General features: G+C 49.3%; 1 protein-coding gene across 2 annotated transcripts in view; it reads left to right on the top strand.

Annotated features, from left to right (window-relative positions):
- Window positions 1–23,129, top strand: part of tctn1 (tectonic family member 1) — an 87,275-nt gene extending 64,146 nt beyond the window's left edge. For both annotated transcript variants that reach the window (XM_072495101.1, XM_072495103.1), the window contains 2 exons: window positions 4,142–4,267; window positions 21,995–23,129. In XM_072495101.1, the coding sequence (XP_072351202.1) occupies window positions 4,142–4,267; window positions 21,995–22,138 (270 nt within the window). In that variant the 3' untranslated portion in view covers window positions 22,139–23,129. The remainder of the gene's footprint in view (window positions 1–4,141; window positions 4,268–21,994) is intronic.
- Window positions 23,130–23,914: the final 785 nt, after the last annotated feature.

The raw sequence follows: 23,914 nt of genomic DNA, 5'->3' as shown, positions 1-23,914 counted from the left end.
CTATTGCTCCCGTGCCCACCCCCCTGCCATACTAGTTTAAACCCTCCCGTGTGACACTAGCAAACCTCGTGGCCAGGATATTTATGCCTCTCCAGTTTAGATGCAACCCGTCCTTCTTATATAGGTCACACCTGCCCCGGAAGAGCTCCCAATGGTCCAGATAACGGAAACCCTCCCTCCTACACCAGCTGTTTAGCCATGTGTTTAACTGCTCTATCTTCCTATTTCTAGCCTCACTGGCACATGGCACAGGGAGTAATCCCGAGATTACAACCCTAGCGGTCCTGTCTTTTAACTTTCTGCCTAGCTCCCTGAACTCCTGCTGCAGGACCTCATGCCCCTTCCTGCCTATGTCGTTAGCACCAATATGTACAACGATCTCTGCCTGTTTGCCCTCCCCCTTCAGGATGCCCTCTACCCGTTCGGAGACATCCTGGACCCTGGCACCAGAGAGGCAACATACCATCCTGAAGTCTCTTCCACGTCCACAGAAGCGCCTATCTGTGCCCCTGACTATAGAGTCCCCTATGACTATTGCTCTTCTGCGCTTTGACCCTCCCTTCTGAACATCAGAGCCAGCTGTGGTGCCACTGCTCTGGCTGCTGCTGTTTTCCCCTGATAGGCTATCTCTCCACCCCCCCCCCCCGACAGTATCCAAAGGGGTATACCTGTTCGAGAGGGGGACAACCAGAGGGGATTCCTGCACTGACTGCCTGCCCTTTCTGGTGGTCACTCATTTCTCTGCCTGCACCTTGGGTGTGACCACATTTATATAACTGCTATCTATGATGCTTTCCGCCACCTGCATGCTCCTAAGTGCATCCGGCTGCTGCTCCAACCGAACCATGTGGTCTGTGAGGAGCTCCAGTTGGGTGCACTTTCTGCAGATGAAGCCATCCGGGAAGCTGGAAGCCTCCCGGATCTGCCACATCTCACAGTCAGAGCACTGCGCCCCTCTAATTGACATTGCGTCAATTAATTAGTAAATTAAATTTAAAAGTTTTTTTAAAAGGTTACTGTTAACTATATGTTTCCTAGCACTGGATTTCTACTATAAATGTGAAAGCTAAATATAGTACTCTCCAATCTCTGGCTTGGAGACCCCTCTAAATTATAATTAAGTAATAAGTAACAATGTTTAATTAGTTTAACAATGCTTAATTTTTTTAATTTAGTGTAGCTTCCCAACCAGCCAATCAGGTCACAGCTTTACTGTGATGTCACTTCACCCCCCCCCCCCCCAACACACACACACACACACGCACACACGAACACACAATTTGAAAAGGTAATAAAAATAAATAAAAATCACTTGCATTCCCAGGTTCTCAGATGCTCTCTGGTTCTCTCCCTGCAGATTAAAAGTTACAGGCCAGAAGAAAGAGAAAGAACAAAACAGTAGGGAAAGAGCATCTTCTCCCACTCTGCACCGAATTACCTCACTGCACCAAATTACCAAGTTCCAAATTCCCACTCCGGCTGTGTCTCTTTGGCCTGCGCAACGCTTACTGAGTGCGCTTTCTGTCTGTCTTTTATACAGACTTTAGCTGACACGATGACTCGCACTACTTAAACTTCAAAGAGAAGAATACAATGTGTACCTTTGTGCCCCTAAACAGGCCTCCGGTGACTGCCAGATAACTGCGCCTCAGCAATTAGGGTGGGGGCAGCTTCAGCCAATCGGACACTAATCTACACACTGTACTTTTGACTGAAAAACAGCAGAATTAGACTTGCCACTTACCTTTCCTGATTACCTCACTGTTCCAAATTCCCCCTCTGGATGTGTCTCACTCGGGCTGTATCTCTTTGACCTGCGCAACGCTTAAATCTCGCTCTTAAACACTGATGCAAAAGTCCTAGTGAAAGCACTGGAGAGGCGCCTGGAGAGCTGCCTGTCAGAAGTGATCGCGGAAGATCAGACTGGGTTTGTCAAGGGCAGACAGCAAACAGTGAACATCAGACGCTTGCTGAATGTAATAATGACCCCATCCGGGGAAAAGGCACCAAAAGTGATCATCTCCCTGGACACTGAGAAAGCATTCGATCGAGTAGAATGGAGGTCCCTCCTGGAGGTACTTGAATGTTTTAGGTTTGGAGCAGGGATCACTGCGTGGGTGAAGCTCCTGTACAGCGCTCCTACGGCAAGCGTATGGATGAATGCCACCAGCTTTGAATAGTTTCGGCTCCACAGGGGAATGAAGCAAGGGTTACCCATTATCCCCGCTCCTGTTCACACTGGCAATCGAACCACTAGATTGGCAGAGTGGTGGACGGACATTCAAAGAGGGGGTGGAGAACATAGAGTCTCAGTCTATACGGATGACCTGCTCCTCTGTGTCGAACCCCGTGGCCAGTCCCTAGGATACGAAAGACGATCTTACAGCGAGGGCAACACATGGGAGGCCTGGCCCTGCTGAACCTCCTACTCTACCACTGGGCGGCAAGTGCAGAGTGGGTGAGGGGTAGCTAAGGGAATTGGAGGTGGACTGGGTCTGAATGAAGGAGGCCATCTGCATGGGGACATCTCTCCAAGCACTGGCCACCGCTCCACTCCCGGCCGCACACGCACACACTCCAGGAGGCTGGTGGTAATGGCCACACTAAGGACATGGAACCAGTTTTGGAGCCATTTCAAACTTGCTGCGATGTCTTTAGAGACCTCCATCCGCAACAACCATAGGTGCACACTGGCGAGGATAGACACCACATTCGGGACATAGAGGGGGGACAGAGGGTCAAAGAGAGTGAAGGACATGTACGTGGATGATAGACTGGCGACCTTGGGGGAACTTTCAGAGAGGCTCAAACTCCCAAAAGGGAACGAGCTCAGATACCTACAGGTGTGTGACTTCTCCTCAAGGAGACAAAAGCATTCCCCCAGAGACCGGACACCCATTTCTGGACACTATGGTTGGGCTGGACGGCTAGGGGATGGCAAATGTGGTGACATCTACGAACGAGTCATGGAAAAGGTCAGGACCCCACTAAACGAGGACACATGGAAATGGGAGGAGGGGCTGGGCAGAGATAGGGGGAGGACTCTGGATCAAGGCGCTGCACAGGATCAACTCCACCTCTTTGGGCTAAACCCGATGCAGCTCAAGGTGGTACACGGGGGGGGGGGGGCGGTTACGGGCAGGCAGGGAACACTGCCTGGACGAAAAGGAGCCCGCACATAGCAGAAAACGTTCGGGGAGTGAGTCCATTTACAGGAGGGGATATAGATTCTGCCCACAGGGCCAAACCAAGATAACGGTCCTGTCTAACCTACCCAGAGAACTCTAAGGGGAATAGGATTTCCCTCCCCAGCAAAATGAACGTAACTGTAATAGATAATGAATGATGTAAAGAGCCCTGACAACAGTTGTAAATAAATATGTAAAGTTGTGTGTAATGCGTATCCAAGAGTCCTGACCAGAACGCTTCTTTAAAAAAAACTACAAGATACACACTAATGTATAGAGTAAGGAAACGATAAAACTGGGACCACTGTCACAGACACGGGGACAGCCTGTGTCGGTGTTGTTACAGTGTTGATTATTATTGTCGTCTCTGTATTGTTCTGCAAAGTTTTGACATTAAGTGCAAAATTCCAATAAAAATATTTTTTCAAAAAAAATGTCAACCAGCTGATTAAATTGCTTCTCAACCTCTCCCACCAGTGTGCTGTTCAAACTCTGTGGTTTTAATTTTGTTCTGTTCAAGCAATTTACTGTGATATAAAGATAAAAGTGTGTCCATTATAATTTCAATCTGGTGCAAATTCTGCAATGCCTTATTGTCCTGCCACAAAAATCATTTTAAAAATCTTTTATATGTGGACTTGCAGCATCAAAAAGGTCCTTTCTTCCCATCACTTATTTGTAACCTGCAGAATAATTAAGTCCTCCTCCTATAGCTTCCATTCAAGGAATTAGAGAGTGTCTTGAATAAGTGTTAGCCATAAATACTAGGAATATACATTCTCTAAGGCCAAGTAAGTCTTCTATATATTCTGAACTCTGTAGGGAAATGCTTGTGAGGGTGCTGTAAGCCTTTAAAATTATTCCAACTTTAGTTTTGTTACAAGTGGAAGTTTATGTGATTTCATAATTATATTCTAATCAATAAAATAACTAAAAGTACCATTTGCTTGCAGAGTTGTGATTGTGACCTTCCTCAGTCTTTAGCCCTGGAGGTGAAGTGGACAAAGTATGGATCCTTAATAAACTCACAGGCTAAAGTAGTAGCAGCCACACGAACAATCCGAGAAACCTGCATTATGGTATGTGAACAAAAAGCTAACCCTTTTTAAAGACAGTGCAGTACCAGCTGAAAAGAAAATTGAAAACTGGCATTTGTTAGTTGCTAAAATGAGAAGTGTTAAGAACACACAAGCCTCTAAATTGACTACAGATATTAAGATTGCTTAAATACGTATTTTGCCTTTGAGGCTTATTAATGCATTCAGCATAGTCTTACCAAACCATTAAGATTTTCAAGTTTACAGTAAACTAAGCTTCCCACCTAGATTACTTTTGCGTTTTGAATCTTTTCTATCTTGTCCTTTGAATCATAGATGACTCTTGTGGGAAATGTGTCCCTTTGAGATCACCAAACTCTTTGTCTACTAATTATTTTTGCTACTAGAATATATACATAGCTCCACAGGATCTCCTTTCAAGTGGCAGAGCTTCATTTGGATCCTGTTTAAATTCAAACTATTAAACCAAACGTATGTTTTTTGTTTCATGATTGCTTAACAAGACTAAAGCCATTTTCAACAGTAAGTCTTATCTTAATCTCCCAAATCACAACTTTAAAAAAAAAGAAATTAAAATACCCAATTCGGTTTTTTTCCAATCAAGGGGCAATTTAGCATGGCCAATCCACCTATCCTGCACATCTTTGGATTGTGGGGGTGAGACCCATGCAGACACTGGGAGAATGTACAAACTCCACATGGACAGTGACCCGGGGCTGGGATCGAACGCAGCACCATGAGGCAGCAGTGCTAACCACTGCACCACCGTGTTGCCCTCCCATATCACAACCAAGAAACATAGAAAAAAATAGAAGCTGGAGGAGGCCATTTGGCCCTCCAAGCCCACTCTGCCATTCATTATGATCATGGCTGATCATCCAGCTCAATGCCGAATCCCGCTTTTCTCCCATATCTTTTTTTTTTAAATATTGTTATTCTCCTTTTTCACATTTTCTCCCAAATTTGCACCCCCAGCAATAAACAATAAGCAGTAACGAATATAATGTCAAGAGTCAAGAATTCCAACAGATCCCCCCCCGCCACGCCAGGGCACAGGGTGGAGAGGTTGCTCTCCATCCCAACAGGATCCGCCTTTGGGCGATCAACGAGGCAAAGGCTACAACATCTGCCACCGCACCCGTTTCCAACCCCGGCTGGTCCGACACCCCGAATATGATCTTCCGAGGGCTCGGGTCCAGTTTCACGTGCACCACTTTAGACATTACCCTAAAAACCTCCTTCCAGTAATCCCCCAGCTTTGGACAGGACCAAAACATATGAACGTGATTTAACATCATCTACCCCTCAAAGAGCCGGCTCATCCTTGCCCTTTTGAGATGTGCTCTATATACCACCTTCAGCTGTATCAGCCCCAACCTCGCGCACGAGGTGGAGGCATTCACTCTCCGGAGCACCTCACACCAGAACCCCTCCTCCATACCCTCTCTCAACTCTTCCACCCACTTTGCTTTGATCCCTTCTCCTCTTCCAAAATAGCCCTGTAAACCGCCGACTCTACCCCCTTCTCCAGTCCCCCTGTCGTCAGCACCACCTCCAGCAATGTGGAGGCCCGCTCCACCGGGAAACTCTATCTCCTTTCTGGCAAAATATCGAACCTGCCTGTATCTGAACATTTACCCCTGCTCCAGCCCATACTTCGCTCCCAGCTCCTTCAATCCTGCAAACCGACCCCCAAGAAACAAATCTTTTAGTGTCTTAATCCCCTTCTCCTCCCATTTCCATCCCACTTCCCTGGCTCAAATCTGTGGTTCCCCCAAATCGGCATTTCCCTTGACCCAACCTGGTGTTGGCGAAACTACCTCCAAATTCTCAATGAAGCTATTATTACCGGACTCCCCGAGTACTTCCCTGGGGCCATCGTGGGGGGCTGTTGCTAGTGCCTTCAATTCCAACCCCTTACACAAACTCTCCTCCATTCTGACCCACTGGGAATCAACCCCTCTGATCCTGCTCTGCACCTTCTCCACATTCGCCGCCTGCCCAGTAATAACCCATCAGGTTCGGAAGACCCAAACCCCCTGCCTGCCTTCCCCTCTGTCGCAGCACCTTTCTAACTCTGGCCACCTTTTCCCCCCCCCCCCATATGAACGAGGTAATCATTCCTTCAATCTCTGAAAATTGCCTTTGGCAGGAAAATCGGCAGGCATTGGAAAATAAACAGAAATCATGGCAACACATTCATTTTAACCACCTGTACCCGACCCGCCAGTGACAGAGGGTGACCATCCCACCTTGACAGATCAGCTCCCCCAGATCTTTTTATCCCCTTCACCCTAAGTGCTATATCTAACTGCTTCTTGAAACCATACAATGTGTTGGACTCAACTTCTTCCTGTGGTAACAAATTCCACAGGCTCATCACTCTCTGGGTGAAGATATTTCTCCTCATCTCTGTCCTAAATGGTCTACCCCGTATCCTCAGACTGTGACCCCTGGTTCTGGACACACCCATTATCGGGAACATCCTTCCTGCATCTATCCTGTCCAGTCCTATTGGAATTTTATAGGTTTCTATGAGACCCCCCCCATATTCGTCTGAACTCCAGATAATACAATCCTAACCGATTCAATCGCTCCTCGTACGTCAATCCTGCCATCCCAGGAATCAGTCTAATAAACCTTTGCTGCATCCCTTTATAGCTAGAACATCCATCCTCAGAAAAGGAGACCAAAACTGCACACAATATTCCAGGTGTGGGCTCACCAAGGCCCTGTATGATTGCAGCAAGACAGCACTGCTCTTGTACTCGAATTGTCTCGCAATGAAGGCCAGCATACCATTTGCCATCTTTGCCGCCTGCTGCCCCTGCATGCTTACCTTCAGTGACTGGTGTACGAGGACACCCAGGTCCCATTGCATGTTCCCCTCTCCTAATTTATGGCCATTCAGCAGTCTGCCTTCTCGTTTTTGTTACCAAAGTGAATAACATCACATTTATCCAAATTATACTGCATCTGCCATTCATTTGCCCACTCACTCAACTTGTCCAAATCACACTGAAGGATCTCTGTATCCTCCTCTCAGCTCACCCTCCCACCCAACTTGGTGCCATCTGCAAATTTGGAGATATGACATTTTGGTTCCTCATCTAAATCACTAATATATATTGTGAATAGCTGGGGTCCCAGCACCGATCCCTGCGGTACCCCACTAGTCACATGCCTGCCAATTTGAAAAAGACCCATTAATTCCTACTCTTTGTTTCCTGTCTGCCAACCAGTTTTCTATCCATCTCAATACACTACCCCCAATCCCATCCGCTTTAATTATCACGCTAATCTTTTATGCGGGACCCTGTCAAAAGCCTTCTTAAAGTCCAAATACATCACACCCACTGGCTCCCCTTCATCAATTCTACTAGTTACATCCTTGAAGTATTCCAGTAGATTTGTCAAGCATGATTTCCCTTTCATAAATCCATGCTGACTCTGTCCTATCCTGCCACTTGTTTTCTAAATGCTCTACCATAAAATCTTTGACAATGGATTCTAGAATTTACCTGACTATTGACACCAGGCTTACTGGTCTATAATTCCCTGCTTTCTTTCTACTCCCTTTTTAAATAGCGGAGTTACATTAGCCGGCCTCCAATCTGCAGGAACTGTTCTGCAGGTTGCTGAAAGATGACCACCAATGCACCCACTATTTCTAGAGCCACCTCCTTCAGTACTCTGGGATGTAGATTATCAGGCCTGGGGATTTATCAGCTTAAATCCCATCAATTTCCCCAACATTATTTCTCTACTGATATTGATCACCTTCAGTTTCTCCTTCTCACTAAACTCTGCATTCCCCAACATTTTTGGTCTCTTATTTGTGTCCTCATTTCTGAAGACAGAACTAAAGTATGTATTTAGTTGCTCAGCCATTTCTTTGTCCCCTATAATACATTCCCCTGTTTCTGATTGTAAGGGACCTATATTTGTCTTCACCAATCTTTCTCTCTTCACGTACCTATAGAAACTTTTACAGTCAGTTTTAGTGTTCCCTGCAAGCTTACTTTCATACTCTATTTCCCCCTTTTTAAATATTTTATTGAGGTATTTGAAATTTTTTTATAACAATAACATAAACAATGACATCAACATGGTAAAATAAACATTTTCCCCCACAGCCCAATCTTCACGCACCTCAACCATACAACAACAATCCCCCCCCCCCCCCCCTTGGAATACTGCATCTGCTGACATTTTAATTTTCCCCGAGAAAGTCGACGAACGGCTGCCACCTCTGGGTGAACCCGACCATTGACCCTCTTAAGGCAAACTTTATTTTCTCGAGACTGAGAAACCCAACCATGTCACTAACCCAGGTCTCTACACTCGGGGGCTTTGTGTCCCTCCACATTAACAAGATCCGTCTCCGGGCTACCAGGGAGGCAAAGGCCAAGACGTCAGCCTCTTTTGCCCCCTGAACTCCCGGCTCTTCCGACACTTCAAAGATCGCTACCTCCGGACTCGGCACCACCCGTGTTTTTAGCACCGTGGACATTGCCTTAGCAAAACCCTCTAAGCTTCCGGCATGGCCAAAACATGTGGACATGATTTGCTGGGCTTCCCGCGCACCTTGCACACCTATCTTCTACCCCGAAAAACCTGATAATCCTAGCCGCTGTCATGTGTGCCCGGTGGACTACCTTAAATTGTATCAGGCTAAGCCTGGCACATGATGAGGAGATATTAACCCTACCTAGGGCATCCGCCCATAGACCCGCCTCTATCTCTCCTCCTAGCTCGTCCTCCCACTTGCCCTTAAGCTCCTCCACCGGAGTTGATTTCCCCCTTCTTAATCAATTCCTTCGTCCTTCTTTGCTGAATTCTAAACAGCTCCCAATCCTCAGACCCGTTCTTTTTCTTGGCCAATTTATATGCTTCTTCCTTGGATAGAATAGTATCCCTAATTTCCCTTGTAAACCATGGAATGGCCACCTTTCCCGTTTTACTTTAGTGCCAGACAGAAATAAATAATTGTTGAAGTTCCTCCATGCGCTCTTTGAATATTTGCCATTGCCTATCCACTGTCACCCCTTTAAGTAACATTCCCCAATCGATCATAGCCAACTCTCAAGAGCTGCATTAACTCTTTGTTTGTCTTGTTATTTTTAAAAACATTGGGTACCTATATTAACCTGAAGGGTTTTCTCTTTAATTTTGTGCTGATTTTGGCTCTGTGGTTGATGCTCAGGAAGAAAACTGTACTCTGCAGGAATATATCAATGAACTGGTGAAGTAGGGAGAAAAATGCTAAATGGAACTCAGTCCAGAGAAATGTGAGGTAATGCTTTTAGGAAGGACAAACAAGGCCAGGGGAATACACAATAATTGGAAGCTTATTGAGAAATTTAGAGGAACAGGAGGACCTTGGAGTATGTCCACAGATCCCTGAAGGTGGCAGGATAGGCAGATGACATAGTTAAGAAGGCATATGAAATACTTCCTTATTAGCTGGGGTATACAGTGGAAGAGCAGTGGGGTTATATGAGAACTGTTTATATAAAAGAAAATGGCCACAGCTAGGGTACTGTGTACAGTTCTACGCACTGCCTGAGAGGATGTGATCCCACTGGAAATGGTACATAGGAAATTTATCAGAACGTTGTCAGATGTAAAAAAAAACTGCCCTTGAATGAGGAATGATTGAATAGGCTGAGGGTGCTTTTATTTATTACAGAGGAAGCAAAGGGGAGATTTAATTAGATAGATAGATAGAATTTACAGTGCAGAAGGAGGCCATTCGGCCCATCGAGTCTGCACCGGCTCTTGGAAAGAGCACCCTACCCAAGGTCAACACCTCCACCCTATCCCCATAACCCAGTAACCCCACCCAACACTAAGGGCAATTTTGGACACTATGGGCAATTTATCATGGCCAATCCACCTAACCTGCACATCTTTGGACTGTGGGAGGAAACTGGAGCACCCGGAGGAAACCCACGCACACACGGGGAGAATGTGCAGACTCCGCACAGACAGTGACCCAAGCCGGAATCGAACCTGGGACCCTGGAGCTGTGAAGCAACTGCGCTATCCACAATGCTACTGTGCTGCCCAAAGACATAGACCCCCTCAATCTTGCTCTCCTCCCTCGAACCCTCCACAGAGAGACCCTCAATCTCATCCCCCCCCCATCACAGAGAGATCCTCAATATCACTCCCCTCTCTGACCTCTCCACAGAGACCCCCTTAATCTCACTCCCTTCTCCAACCCCTCCACAAAGATCCCCTCAATCTCACTCCCCTCCCTCGACTCCTCCACACAGAGACCCTCTATCTCACTCCCCTCTCCGACCCCTCCACAGAGAGACCCTCAATCTCACTCCCCTCCCCCGACCCCTCCACAGAGAGACCCTCAATCTCACTCCCCACCCCCGCCACCGAGAGACCCTCAATCTCACTCCCCACCCCCTCCACAGAGAGACCCTCAATCTCACTCCCCACCCCCTCCACAGAGAGACCCTCAATCTCACTCCCCACCCCCTCCACTGAGAGACCCTCAATCTCACTCCCCACCCCTGCCACAGAGAGACCCTCAATCTCACTCCCCACCCCCTCCACCGAGAGACCCTCAGTCTCACACCCCTCCCCTGCACCGAGAGACCCTCAATCTCACTCCCCACCCCCTCCACAGAGAGACCCTCAATCTCACTCCCCGCCCCCTCCACAGGGAGACCCTCAATCTCACTCCCCACCCCCTCCACAGGGAGACCCTCAATCTCACTCCCCACCCCCTCCACAGAGAGACCCTCAATCTCACCTCCCCCCCCCCCCCACCCTCCACGGAGAGACCCTCAATCTCACTCCCTACCCCCTCCACAGGGAGACCCTCAATCCCACTCCCCACCTCCTCCACAGAGAGACCCTCAATCTCACTCCCCACCCCCTCCAGAGAGAGACCCTCAATCACAGCTCCCCCCCCCCCCACTCCACAGAGAGACCCTCAATCTCACACCCCTCCCCTGCCACAGAGAGACCCTCAATCTCACACCCCTCCCCTGCCACAGAGAGACCCTCAATCTCACCTCCTCCTCCCCCCCCCCCCCCCAACCTCCACGGAGAGACCCTCAATCTCACTCCCCACCCCCGCCACCGAGAGACCCTCAATCTCACTCCCCACCCCCTCCACAGAGAGACCCTCAATCTCACTCCCCACCCCCTCTAGAGAGACCCTCAATCTCACTCCCCAACCCCTCCACTGAGAGACCCTCAATCTCACTCCCCACCCCTGCCACAGAGAGACCCTCAATCTCACTCCCCACCCCCCCCACCGAGAGACCCTCAGTCTCACACCCCTCCCCTGCACCGAGAGACCCTCAATCTCACTCCCCACCCCCTCCACAGAGAGACCCTCAATCTCACTCCCCGCCCCCTCCACAGGGAGACCCTCAATCTCACTCCCCACCCCCTCCACAGGGAGACCCTCAATCTCACTCCCCATCCCCTCCACAGAGAGACCCTCAATCTCACTCCCCATCCCCTCCACTGAGAGACCCTCAATCTCACTCCCCACCCCCTCCACAGAGAGACCCTCAATCTCACCTTCCCCCCCCCCCCCCCCACCCTCCACGGAGAGACCCTCAATCTCACTCCCTACCCCCTCCACAGGGAGACCCTCAATCCCACTCCCCACCCCCTCCACAGAGAGACCCTCAATCTCACTCCCCACCCCCTCCAGAGAGAGACCCTCAATCACAGCTCTCCCCCCCCCCCCCCCCACTCCACAGAGAGACCCTCAATCTCACACCCCTCCCCTGCCACAAAGAGACCCTCAATCTCACACCCCTCCCCTGCCACAGAGAGACCCTCAATCTCACCTCCTCCTCCCACCCCCCCCCCCAACCTCCACGGAGAGACCCTCAATCTCACTTCCCCCCTCCTTCGACAGACCAAGACACCCAGAAACGGTTCACCACTGCGACCCCCCCCCCCCCACCACCACCACCACCACGCCTCCCGGGCCACCCACGCTGTAAGAGGCCAATCTGTTAGCTCTTAGCCACATCAGGAATGTTGAAATTCCCCCATGGACTTGGCTCTCCCTATGTCTGGAACCTCCTCCAGCCCCCACAATCCTCCCTATCTCTGTAACCTCCTCCAGCCCCTACACTCCACCCTATCTCTGTACACCCCTCCCTATCTCTCCACCCTCCTCCAGCCCCTACAACCCTCCCTATCTCTGTAACCTGTTCCAGCCCCTACACCCCTCCCTATCGCTAACCTCCTCCAGCCCCTACATCCCTCCCTATCTCTGTACCCTCCTCCAGCCCCTACACTCCACCCTATCTCTGTACACCCCTCCCTATCTCTCCACCCTCCTCCAGCCCCTACAACCCTCCCTATCTCTGTAACCTGTTCCAGCCCCTACACCCCTCCCTATCGCTAACCTCCTCCAGCCCCCACAATCCTCCCTATCTCTGTAACCTCCTACATCCCTCCCTATCTCTGTACCCTCCTCCAGACCCTACACTCCACCCTATCTCTGTACACCCCTCCCTATCTCTCCACCCTCCTCCAGCCCCTACAACCCTCCCTATCTCTGTAACCTGTTCCAGCCCCTACACCCCTCCCTATCGCTAACCTCCTCCAGCCCCCACAATCCTCCCTATCTCTGTAACCTCCTACATCCCTCCCTATCTCTGTACCCTCCTCCAGACCCTACACCCCTCCCTATCTCTGTAACCTCCTCCAGCCCCTTCACCCCTCCCTATCTCTGTAACCTCCTCCAGCCCCTTCACCCCTCCCTATCTCTGCACCCTCCTCCAGCCCCTACAACCCTCCCTATCACTGTAACCTCTTCCAGCCCCTTCACCCCGCCCTATCTCTGTAACCTCCTGCAGCCCCTACACCCCTCCCTATCTCTGTAACCTCCTCCAGTCCCCACAACCCTCCCTATCTCTGTAACCTCCTCCAGCCCCTACACCCCTCCCTATCTCTGTAACATCCTCCAGCCCCCAAAACCCTCCCTATCTCTGTAACCTCCTCCAGCCCCTACACCCCTCCCTATCTCTTGTACCCTTCTCCAGCCCCTTCACCCTCCCTATCTCTGTACCCTCCTCCAGCCCCGACACCCCTCCCTATCTCTGTCATCTCCTCCAGTCCTTACACCCCTCCCTATTTCTGTAACCTCCTCCAGCCCCCACAACCCTCCCTATCTCTCTAACCTCCTCCAGCCCCTACACCCCTCCCTATCTCTGTACCCTCCTCCAGCCCCTTCACCCCTCCCTATCTCTTGTACCCTCCTCCAGCCCCTACATCCCTCCCTATCTCTGCACCCTCCTCCAGCCCCTACAACCCTCCCTATCTCTGTAGCCTCCTCCAGCCCCTACATCCCTCCCTATCTCTGTAACCTCCTCCAGCCCCTTCGCCCCTCCCTATCTCTGCACCCTCCTCCAGCCCCTACAACCCTCCCTATCTCTGTAACCTCTTCCAGCCCTTTCACCCCTCCCTATCTCTGTACCCTCCTCCAGCCCCTACAACCCTCCCTATGTCTGTAACCTCCTGCAGCCCCTACACCCCTCCCTATCTCTGTAACCTCCTCCAGCCCCCACAACCCTCCGTATCTCTGTAACCTCCACCAGCCCCTTCACCCCTCCCTATCTCTGTACCCTCCTCCAGCCCCTACACCCCTCCCTATCTCTGTAACATCCTCCAGCCCCCAAAACCCTCCCTATCTCTGTAACCTCCTCCAGCCCCTTCACCCCTCCCTATCTCTGTACCCTCCTCCAGCCCCTTCACCTCTCCCTATCTCTGTACCCTCCTCCAGCCCCTACAACCCTCCCTATCTCTGTAGCCTCCTCCAGCCCCTACACTCCTCCCTATCTCTGTACCCTCCTCCAGCCCCTACACCCCTCCCTATCTCTGTAACATCCTCCAGCCCCCAAAACCCTCCCTATCTCTGTAACCTCCTCCAGCCCCTTCACCCCTCCCTATCTCTGTACCCTCCTCCAGCCCCTTCACCTCTCCCTATCTCTGTACCCTCCTCCAGCCCCTACAACCCTCCCTATCTCTGTAGCCTCCTCCAGCCCCTACACTCCTCCCTATCTCTGTCATCTCCAGTCCTTACACCCATCCCTATCTCTGTAACCTCCTCCAGCTCCCACATCCCTCCCTATCTCTGTAACCTCCTCCAGCCCCTACACCCCTCCCTATCTCTGTACCCTCCTCCAGCCCCTACAATCCTCCCTATCTCTGTAACCTCCTCCAGCCCCTACACCGCTCCCTATCTCTGTAACCTCCTCCAGCCCTGGTTATGGTGGCACGGTAGTGCAGTGGCTAGCACCGTTGCCTCACAGCGCCATGGCCCCAGGTACGATTCCCAGCCTGGGCCACTGCCCGTGCGGAGCCCGCACGTTCACCCCCCGCGTCCGCGTGGGCCTCCTCCGGGCGCTCCGGCCTCCCCCCACATGTCCCGAAAGACTTGCTGTTCAGTGAATTTGCGGCAAAGTTCAGAATTTCCTCCCTATACTTGTCCATCTCTGTCACTCTCACCAACTCTCTCTCTCTCTCTCTCTCTCTCTCTCCGTCTTTAAGACCCTCGTTTAAAACCGTGTATATAGGATAGTGGTGGGAATCTGGAATTCACAGCCAAAAGGGTGGTAGAGGCAAAATCCTAATTGCATTTACTAAATACTTGGATATAATAATAATAGCCACTTAGTGTCACAAGTAGGCCACTTATTGTCACAAGTAGGCTTCAATGAAATTACTGTGAAAAGCCCCTAGTCGCCACATTCCGGCGCCTGTTTGGGGAGGCTGGTACGGGAATTGTACCCGCACTGCTGCCTTGTTCTGCATTACAAGCCAGCTATTTAGTCCAGTGTGCTGAACCAGCCCTTATGCACTTGACGTGCCCTGATCGACAGGGCTTCAGACCAAGAGCCGGAAAGTGGGATTTGGATAGATTACTCTTTTTCAACCAGCACTGATGTGATGGGTCAAATGTGCCATACATTTTCCACATATCAATGATATTACTCTTAGAAAAGCTTCAAACTGAGTGATTCTTTATCAGATTTTCAAATAGCTCTCAAATTCAAACAGAAGTGGGTCTTTTTTAAATAATAGTCTGCTATGGAAGTTTATAAAATTATGAAGGGTATAGATAGGGTGAACAGTTTGAGGCTTTTTCCCAGGGCGGAAATGACAATTATAAAGGGGCACAAGTTCATAGTTCAGTGGAGATGTATTTTCTTTTCTTTTCTTTTCATGTACTTAATGATCTGTTGAGTTGCTCGCAGAAAAATACTTTTCACTGTATCTCAGTACACGTGGCAATAAACAAATCCAATCCAATCCAATGTACGAGGGAAGTTTTTTTACACAGTGGTTGGTGGTGACCGAGAATGCACTGCCAGACATCCGGTTGCAGCTATGCCGTGGTAGGTCGCACGTTCGGCAGCTCCCGCCAGGAACGGACTTTTGGGCTCTTTAGAGGGGCCCCAACGGCATTTGTTCGACGGTTCCCAGTGTGGGAAGGTGACCGCAAGGTTCCCCCGGCACTGTATGGATTGGACCAGGAGCGGAGCGGTTAAGAAAGTGATTTTGGTGCAGCGGAAAGTGCGAGGGAGGAGAAGCAAGATGGCGGCAGGTGGAGACCAAGCAACGTGGGCGCAGTGGTCGCAGGAGCAGCAGGAGTTCCTCAAACGCTGCTATGCGGAGCTGAAGGCAGAATTGCTAGAGCCGATGAAGGCGTTGATCGACAAGCTGGTGGAGACCCAGAAGGCCCAAGGGGCGGCGATCCGGGAGGTGCGGCAAAAAGTCTCGGAGAACGAGGACAAGATCTTGGGCCTGGCGGTGAAGGTTGAGGTGCACGAGGCGCTGCACAAGAGGTGGCAGGAAAAATTTGAGGACCTGGAGAATAGGTCGAGGAGGAAGAATCTTCGGATTCTGGGTCTCCCTGAAGGAGTGGAGAGTCCCGATGCCGGGGCATATATGGGCACGATGCTCAATTCGCTGATGGTTTGCGGGAGCTTTCCCGAGGCCCCTGGAGCTGGATGCGGCTCATCGGGTCCTGGCAAGGAAACCCAAAGCCAATGAGCCGCCAAGGGCTGTAGTGGTGAGGTTCCACCGCTTTATGGACAGAGAGTGCGTCCTGAGATGGGCCAAGAAAGAACGGAGCAGCAGGTGGGGAATATGGGGATCTGAATCTACCAGGACTGGAGTGCGGAGGTGGCTAGGAAGAGGGCTGGTTTTAACCGGGCTAAGGCGGTTCTCCATCGGAAGGGGGTGAAGTTGGGGATGCTGCAGCCAGTGCGATTGTGGGTCACATTCCAAGATCGGCACCACTATTTTGAGATGCCTGATGGGGCATGGAACTTTATTCAGTCTGAAATGTTGGACTCAAACTGAGGGTTTGTCGTGGGGGGGGGGGGTGTTTACTGCGTTTGGGGAATGTTCTTTTTGTTTTGGTGCTGGGTGGGGATGGGCTGGATGCGAAGAACAGAGGGGTTGCAATACTGGTGGGGAAGCGGGTGTCGTTCGAGGCACTGAATATTGTAGCGGATAATGGAGCTTGATATGTGATGGTGAGTGGTAGGTTGCAAGGGGTGCGCGTGGTACTGGTGAACGTATATGCCCTGAATTGGGATGATGCCGGATTTATGAAACGCATGCTGGGTCGGATTCCTGACCTGGAGGTAGGAAGCTTGATAATTGGGGGGGATTTCAACACGGTGCTGGACCCAGCACTGGACCGTACTAGGTCCAGGACAGGTAAGAGGCCAGCTGCGGCCAAGGTGCTCAGGGAGTTTATGGACCAGATGGGAGGAGTGGATCCATGGAGGTTTGCCAGGCCGCTGGCCAGGGAATTTTCCTTTTTTTCCCACGTCCATAGAGCCTACTCCCGGATAGATTTTTTTCATCTTGAGTAGGGCGCTAATCACAAAAGTGGAGGGAATGGAATATTCGGCCATTGCCATCTTGGACCATGCCCCGCATTGGGTGGAGCTGGAGTTGGGGGAGGAGAGGGACCAGCGCCCGCTGTGGCGCATCGATGTGGGACTGTTGGCGGATGAGGGTGTGTGTGGGCGGGTGCGGGCGTGTATTGAAAGATATTTGGAGGCCAACGACAACGGGGAGGTGCAGGTGGGGGTAGTCTGGGAGGCATTGAAGGCAGTGGTCAGGGGAGAGCTAATCTCCATTAGGGCCCACGGAGAAGAGGGAGAGGTTGGGGGGGGAGATTTTAAGGGTGGACAGGAGTTATGCAGAGACCCCCGAAGAGGGGCTACTTAGGGAGCGACGGAACCCCCAGATGGAATTCAACCTGATGACCACTGGAGGAAAGCACAAGGGGCGGCGTATGAGTATGGGGAGAAGGCGAGTCGGGTGCTGGGACATCAGCTTCGTAAGAGGGAGGCAGCGAGGGAGATTGGTGGAATTAGGGATAGAGGGGGAATACGGTGCGGAGTGCGGTGAGAATAAACAAGGTATTTAGGGACTTCTATGGGGATCTGAACAGGTCTGAGCCCCCAGCGGGGGAGGAGGGGATGCGATGATTCCTGGGTCAGCTGAGGTTCCCGAGGATGGAGGAGGAGGTGGCTGGTTTGGGGGCGCCGATTGGGCTGGAGGAGCTGGTTAAAGGATTGGGGAGCATGCAGGCGGGGAAGGCCCCGGATGGGTTCCCGGTTGAATTTTACAGGAAATACGTGGACCTGCTGGGCCCGTTGCTAGTGAGGACTTTTAATAAGGCGAGGGAGGAGGGGACCTTGCCCCCGACAATGTCCATGGCACTGATTTCTTTGATTTTGAAGCGGGACAAGGATCCATTGCAATGTGGGTCGTATAGACCGATCTCGCTCCTCAATGTTGGCGCTAAGTTGCTGGCGAAGGTGCTGGCTACGAGAATTGAGGAATGTGTCCCGGGGGTGATTCATGAGGACCAGACGGGATTTGTGAAGGGTAGGCAGCTGAATGCTAATGTGCGGAGGCTCCTCAATGTGATTATGATGCCCTCGGTGAAGGGGGAAGCGGAGGTAGTGACAGCTATGGATGCGGAGAAGGCCTTTGATCGGGTGGAGTGGGAGTATCTTTGGAAAGTGTTGTGGAGGTTTGGGTTCGGGGAGGGGTTCATCAGTTGGGTCAGGCTTCTAAATAGAGCCCCTGTGGCGAGTGTGGCTACGAACCGGCGGAGGTCGGAGTACTTTCGGCTGTACCGGGGGACGAGGCAAGGGTGTCCCTTATCCCCCTTGTTTGCGCTGGCAATTGAGCCGCTGGACATGGCACTGAGGGAGTTCAGGAAATGGAGGGGATTGGTTCCGGGGGGGGGGGGGGGGGGGGGGGGGGGCACACCGGGTGTCGTTGTATGCCGAGGACCTGTTGTTGTATGTTGCGGATCCAGTGGAGGGGATGGCGGAGGTCATGCGGATCCTTTGGGAGTTTGGGGACTTTTCGGGGTATAAACTCAACGTAGGGAAGAGTGAGCTCTTTGTGGTGCATTCAGGGGACCAGGGAAGGGGAATAGACAAGCTACCGCTGAAGAGGGTGGAAAGGAGCTTTCGATACCTGGGGATCCAAGTAGCTAGGAGTTGGGGGGGCCCTGCACAAGCTCAATTTGACGCGGTTGGTGGAGCAGATGGAGGAGGATTTTAAAAGATGGGATATGCTGCCACTCTCACCAGCGGGTAGGGTGCAGTCGATCAAAATGACGGTCCTTCCGAGGTTTCTCTTTGTGTTCCAGTGCCGTCCCATTTTGATCCCCAAGGCCTTTTTCAAACGGGTAAGCAGGAGTATCATGGGATTTGTGTGGGCGAATAAGACCCCGAGGGTGAAGAGGGTGTTTCTGGAGTGTAGCAGGGACAGGAGGGCTGGCGCTGCCGAATCTATGTGGCTACTACTGGGCAGCCAATGTGGCGATGATCCGTAAGTGGGTAATGGAGGGAGAGGGGGCGGCGTGGAAGAGGCTCGAGATGGCGTCCTGTGTGGGCACGAGCCTGAGGGCGCTGGTGACGACACCGCTGCCGCTCTCGCCGACAAGGTACACCACGAGTCCGGTGGTGGCGGCGAAGCTAAAGATCTGGGGGCAGTGGAGGCAACACAGGGCGAGGTGGGAGCCTCGGTTTGGTCCCCGATTCGGGAGAATCATCGGTTCGTCCCGGGAAGAATGGATGGGGTGTTTCGGAGCTGGCATCGGGCAAGGATTAGAAGAATGGGGGACCTGTTAATCGATGGGACGTTTGCGTGCCCAGGGGCGCTGGAGGAGAAGTTTGGGCTACCCCCGGGAAACGCTTACAGGCACATGCAAGTGAGGGCGTTTGTGAGGTGGCAGGTAGGATTCAGGACAGGGTGATTTCGGGTGTATGGGTTGGAGAAGGCAAGGTTTCGGCGATTTACCAGGAGCTGCAGGAAGAAGAGGAGGCCTCGGTGGAGGAGTTAAAGGGCAAGTGAGAGGAGGAGCTTGGGGAGGAGATAGATGAGAGTCTGTGGGCTGATGTCCTGAGTAGGGTTAATTCTTCCTCCTCTTGCGCCAGGCTCAGCGTAATACAGTTTAAAGTTATTCACAGAGCGCATATGACAGGGGCGAGGTTGAGTAGGTTCTTTGGTGTGGAGCACAGATGTGGGAGGTGCTCGGGGAGCCCAGCAAATCACGTCCATATATTCTGGCCGTGCCCGGCGCTGGATGGGTTTTGGAGAGGTTTTGCGAGGACTATGTCCAAGGTGGTGAACGCCCGGGTCAAGCCGAGCTGGGGATTAGCATTATTTGGGGTATCGGACGAGTGCAGGAGGCGAAAGAGGCCGGTATTCTGACCTTTACGTCCCTGGTAGCCCGGCGGAGAATTTTGTTACTGTGGAAAGATGCGAAGCCCCCTAGTGTGGAAGCTTGAATCAATGACATGGCAGGGTTCATCAAGCTGGAGAGGATAACGTTTGCCTTGCGAGGGTCTGTGCAGGGGTTCCTCAGGCGGTAGCAACCGTTCCTAGACTATCTCGCGGAGTGTTAGGAGGAGGTCAGCAGCAGCAGCCCAGGGGCGGGGGAGGGTTTCTTTTGGGGTGGCGATTGGGTTAAGGTGGGTGGTTTTCCTATTTGTGTTTTCTACTGTTATATGGGAGGTTATTGTAGTTGGGGGAAATCCAATGTATAATTTCTGCTTGCTGTGTTTTTGTTTATTTTTCTTGTGGGGGGGGGGGGGCGGCTTGTTGAAAATGTGTTGAAAAATTTGAATAAATATATTTTCAAAAAAAAGAGTGCACTGCCAAATGAGGTGGTTGAGGCAGATACGTTGGCGACCTTTACGTTTTATCTGAATAGACACATGAACAGACGGGGTAAAGAAGGATACAGGCGGTTGATCTAGATATGACACGTGATCGGCGCAGGCTTGGAAGGCCGAAGGGCCTGTTCCTGTGCTGTATTGTTCTTTGTTCTTTATATCGTCCAAAACATTTACTAGTGCTTCCTGGAGTTTGAATACCTAACCTCATGAATTTAATGGAAGCTCTAGTCACATACAAACTGACTCAGTCACTCAGACTTTAGCATATTTCAAGCCTGTAACTGGTGAAATTTGCAATGGTGTGTCAGATGAAACTTGGTACCGAAATCTGAATTAGTCATTTTCTTTCTAACTGCTCTAAATTTAAAGGAACAGCCACCAAACTAAAATGAGACAAACATCTTTGCATGTCACTCTGGACTTGTGCTCCAGTCTTCATTAAAAATAGTTTTGTTAAGACTAGTAGAAAAAGCATCATAATAAAACAAAAGCAGCATTTTGGGAAGAGAAGGACAAAATTAATTTAATCAGTCTCCTTTGCAGAGTTTGATTTGGGAAAATTAGGCTTGCATTTTTCATCATTTTGGAATGAAGTTGCAGCCATAGATTAGGCACTACCGTTTGTGAAGGTAGCTTTACAACATAGTTTAGTGATGCCAATACAACTCAAAACAAAATGAGCACAATAGAATATCATACCTATCCTCTCTTTTGACTTCTGCAACCTACACTCAGTCAAGATAGATTTAAAGGTCTCTTCTCTCTTAATTGTAATTTATAAAGGTACCTAATGTGAGCTCAGTGCTTATGGGTTGCATCTTGAACATGCCCATAATTTGGCAATCCCACTCCGTGACGCTGGCTTGTGATAAGAAAGGGAAACAAACTAAAATATCCCCAGAGTGTGTGAATTTAGCATACATTGTTGAGCACAGGTGAGTTTTCCCCTGCATTATCTCATGCAGGAAGTGTATGACGCTGAGTAACTAAGGGAGAGGAAGCCTACACCAGTGACATTTCTTATCAGCATATAAATTTAATTTTTGAAAACTCATACCGACAAACAAAGAACAATATAGCACAGGAACAGGCCCTTTGGCCCTCCAAGCCTGTGCCAGTCATGTACCACTGTTGGCCAAAACCCTAAAGAACAAAGAGCAATACAAAATCACAAAGAAAAGTGTTAGATTAAAAATCAGTAACACATTAAAAAACATTAATGATATTTACCCATTACATGATGAACAAAAAAAGTGACTGCAATCAGCAAGATCTCTTTTAAAGATCTAGAAACAGTTAACACAAAGGAGTAGTTCTAGGAAATTGGGTCTGCTCCGAGATTACACCAATTAATTAAAACATTCCCAGTGAACAAAACCTAATTCTTAAGCAGGGAGGACCTGAACTGAGGAATAATCACAAACACCAGTCCAAATCTAATTCCAGTTCTCAGACAATGCTGGAGTCTCTTGATATTTTATTTACATTACAAAATTGTAAGCTAACTGTTTTTCTTTTCTAGATGCCTTTGAAAACTGCAAAAACTTTACACATCACTACCTCAGTTACTTTTACAGATGTGTCAGCATCTGCACAGCCTGGATACAAAGTTAGACCAAAGATCAATGCCAAATTACCCTACGGTTTCTTCTTTCCTTTTGTGTGAAATATTCTGAGCTGCTTTTGTGGGGGCAGGATTATAATTAACTGTTACCTGGAATTATTCAACCAGAATTAGTGTCTGCTTTGTAAAGTAATTTGTACTGACTTTTTCAAATGTTTCAACTTAAATTCCCTAAAGTGTTATGTTTTCTTGCTAGATATTGAATCAAACCATTTTATATGCATTTTTATTTAAATTTTTGTTAAAAACTTCAGCTCAGGTTTCTGAATGGACTGTATTGACAGAATAAGAAATGCATCAATAACTAAAGTAACAGAGATTTATTTTAACAGCACTGAAACACATACATGTAAAGCACAACAGAAGTACTGTAAAATGTATATAGCATTAGTCAATTTTTCTAAGGGCTATTTAAACTGTGTTGTAAATGGTCTGGTACCATTATTGTTTTTTTACAAATGTATTCTATGCAGGGAGAATTTTTAAAAACATAATCATTTGCATTTTTAGAATTCATACCTGGTTAAGCCATATCAGAACATTTTTTAATTTAAAGTACATTTTGTTTCCAATTAAGGGCTAATTTAGCGTGGTGAATCCACCTACCCTGCGCATCGTTTGAGTTGTAGGGGTGAGACCCACACAGACAATCTTAGAACAATTTTAATTTAAGATTTGTACATATCCAAGAGAAAGATATTTTGTAAATTAATGTATGACAGCCTTTTAATTAATTCAATTATCTCATCCAAAAAACGAATTATTTTATTGTATAATAGTTTCTGGTTTCCAGGACCATATCTAGAAAGCTAATCAATTCTGAATAAATTGGCAATACTTTAATGTTGCAATCAAAAAATGTTTTGGCATGTTAAAATTCACTTCAATTCACTGTATATATTCCTCTGGAATTATATTTTTGTTTAGAAATTATTTGTAATTGTCTTGAATAACAGAAAGCATGTTATTAATTTTGCTTCTGTGCACAAACCATATAATTGACAACTAATCAATAAACATTTTTTTAAATAAATTTTTAGAGTATCCAATTTTTTTTTCCAATTAAGGGGCAATTTAGTGTAGCCAATCCACCTATCCTGCACATCTTTGGGTTGTGGGAGTGAGACCCATGCAAACACGGGAAGAATGTACAAACTACACGGACAGTGACCTGGGGCCGGAATCGAACCCAGTGGTGCAGTCGCTCTAATCAATAAACATAAGCAGTTTGACATTCATCATAAGATATTAGCCTGTACACATCCTTGAAAAGTATTTACTTGAGGTGATAGCTATTTCCGTAGTAATGCTTCCTACTAACTATCAAACAGGAATCTTCAAGGACTGCAATTGCATATTGCATGGAAATTCAGCTGAAAAGAAAGACCCCCACGGTGGCACAGTGGTTAGCACTGCTGACTCTCAGCTCCAGGGTCCCGGGTTCAATTCCAGCCTCGGATATCTGTCTGTGTGGAGTTTGCACTTTGTCCCCGTGTCTCGTGGGTTTCCTCTGGGTACTCCGGTTTCCTCCTACAGTCCAAAGATGAGGTTAGGTGAATTGGCCATGATAAATTGCCCCTTAGTGCAAAAAGGTTGGGTGGAGTTACTGGGTTACGGGGATAGAGTGGAAGTGTGGGCTTGGGTAGGGTGGTCTTTCCAAGGGCCGGTGTGGACTTGATGGGCCGAATGACCTCCTGCACTGTAGGGATTCTATTCTATGTCTTTTCCCCCATCACGGTGTTGACAAGATAGTGTAACTTATTTCAAAAATGGAAGATTTGAAGATGAATGTGCACTGAGACTTGGGCAAAGGCACCA

The sequence above is a fragment of the Scyliorhinus torazame genome, chromosome 1 (assembly GCF_047496885.1).
Source record: "Scyliorhinus torazame isolate Kashiwa2021f chromosome 1, sScyTor2.1, whole genome shotgun sequence".
NCBI classification, from domain to species: domain Eukaryota; kingdom Metazoa; phylum Chordata; class Chondrichthyes; order Carcharhiniformes; family Scyliorhinidae; genus Scyliorhinus; species Scyliorhinus torazame.
The sequence above is the reverse complement of the archived record's forward strand: the minus strand, read 5'-3'. Positions and strand labels throughout refer to the sequence as shown.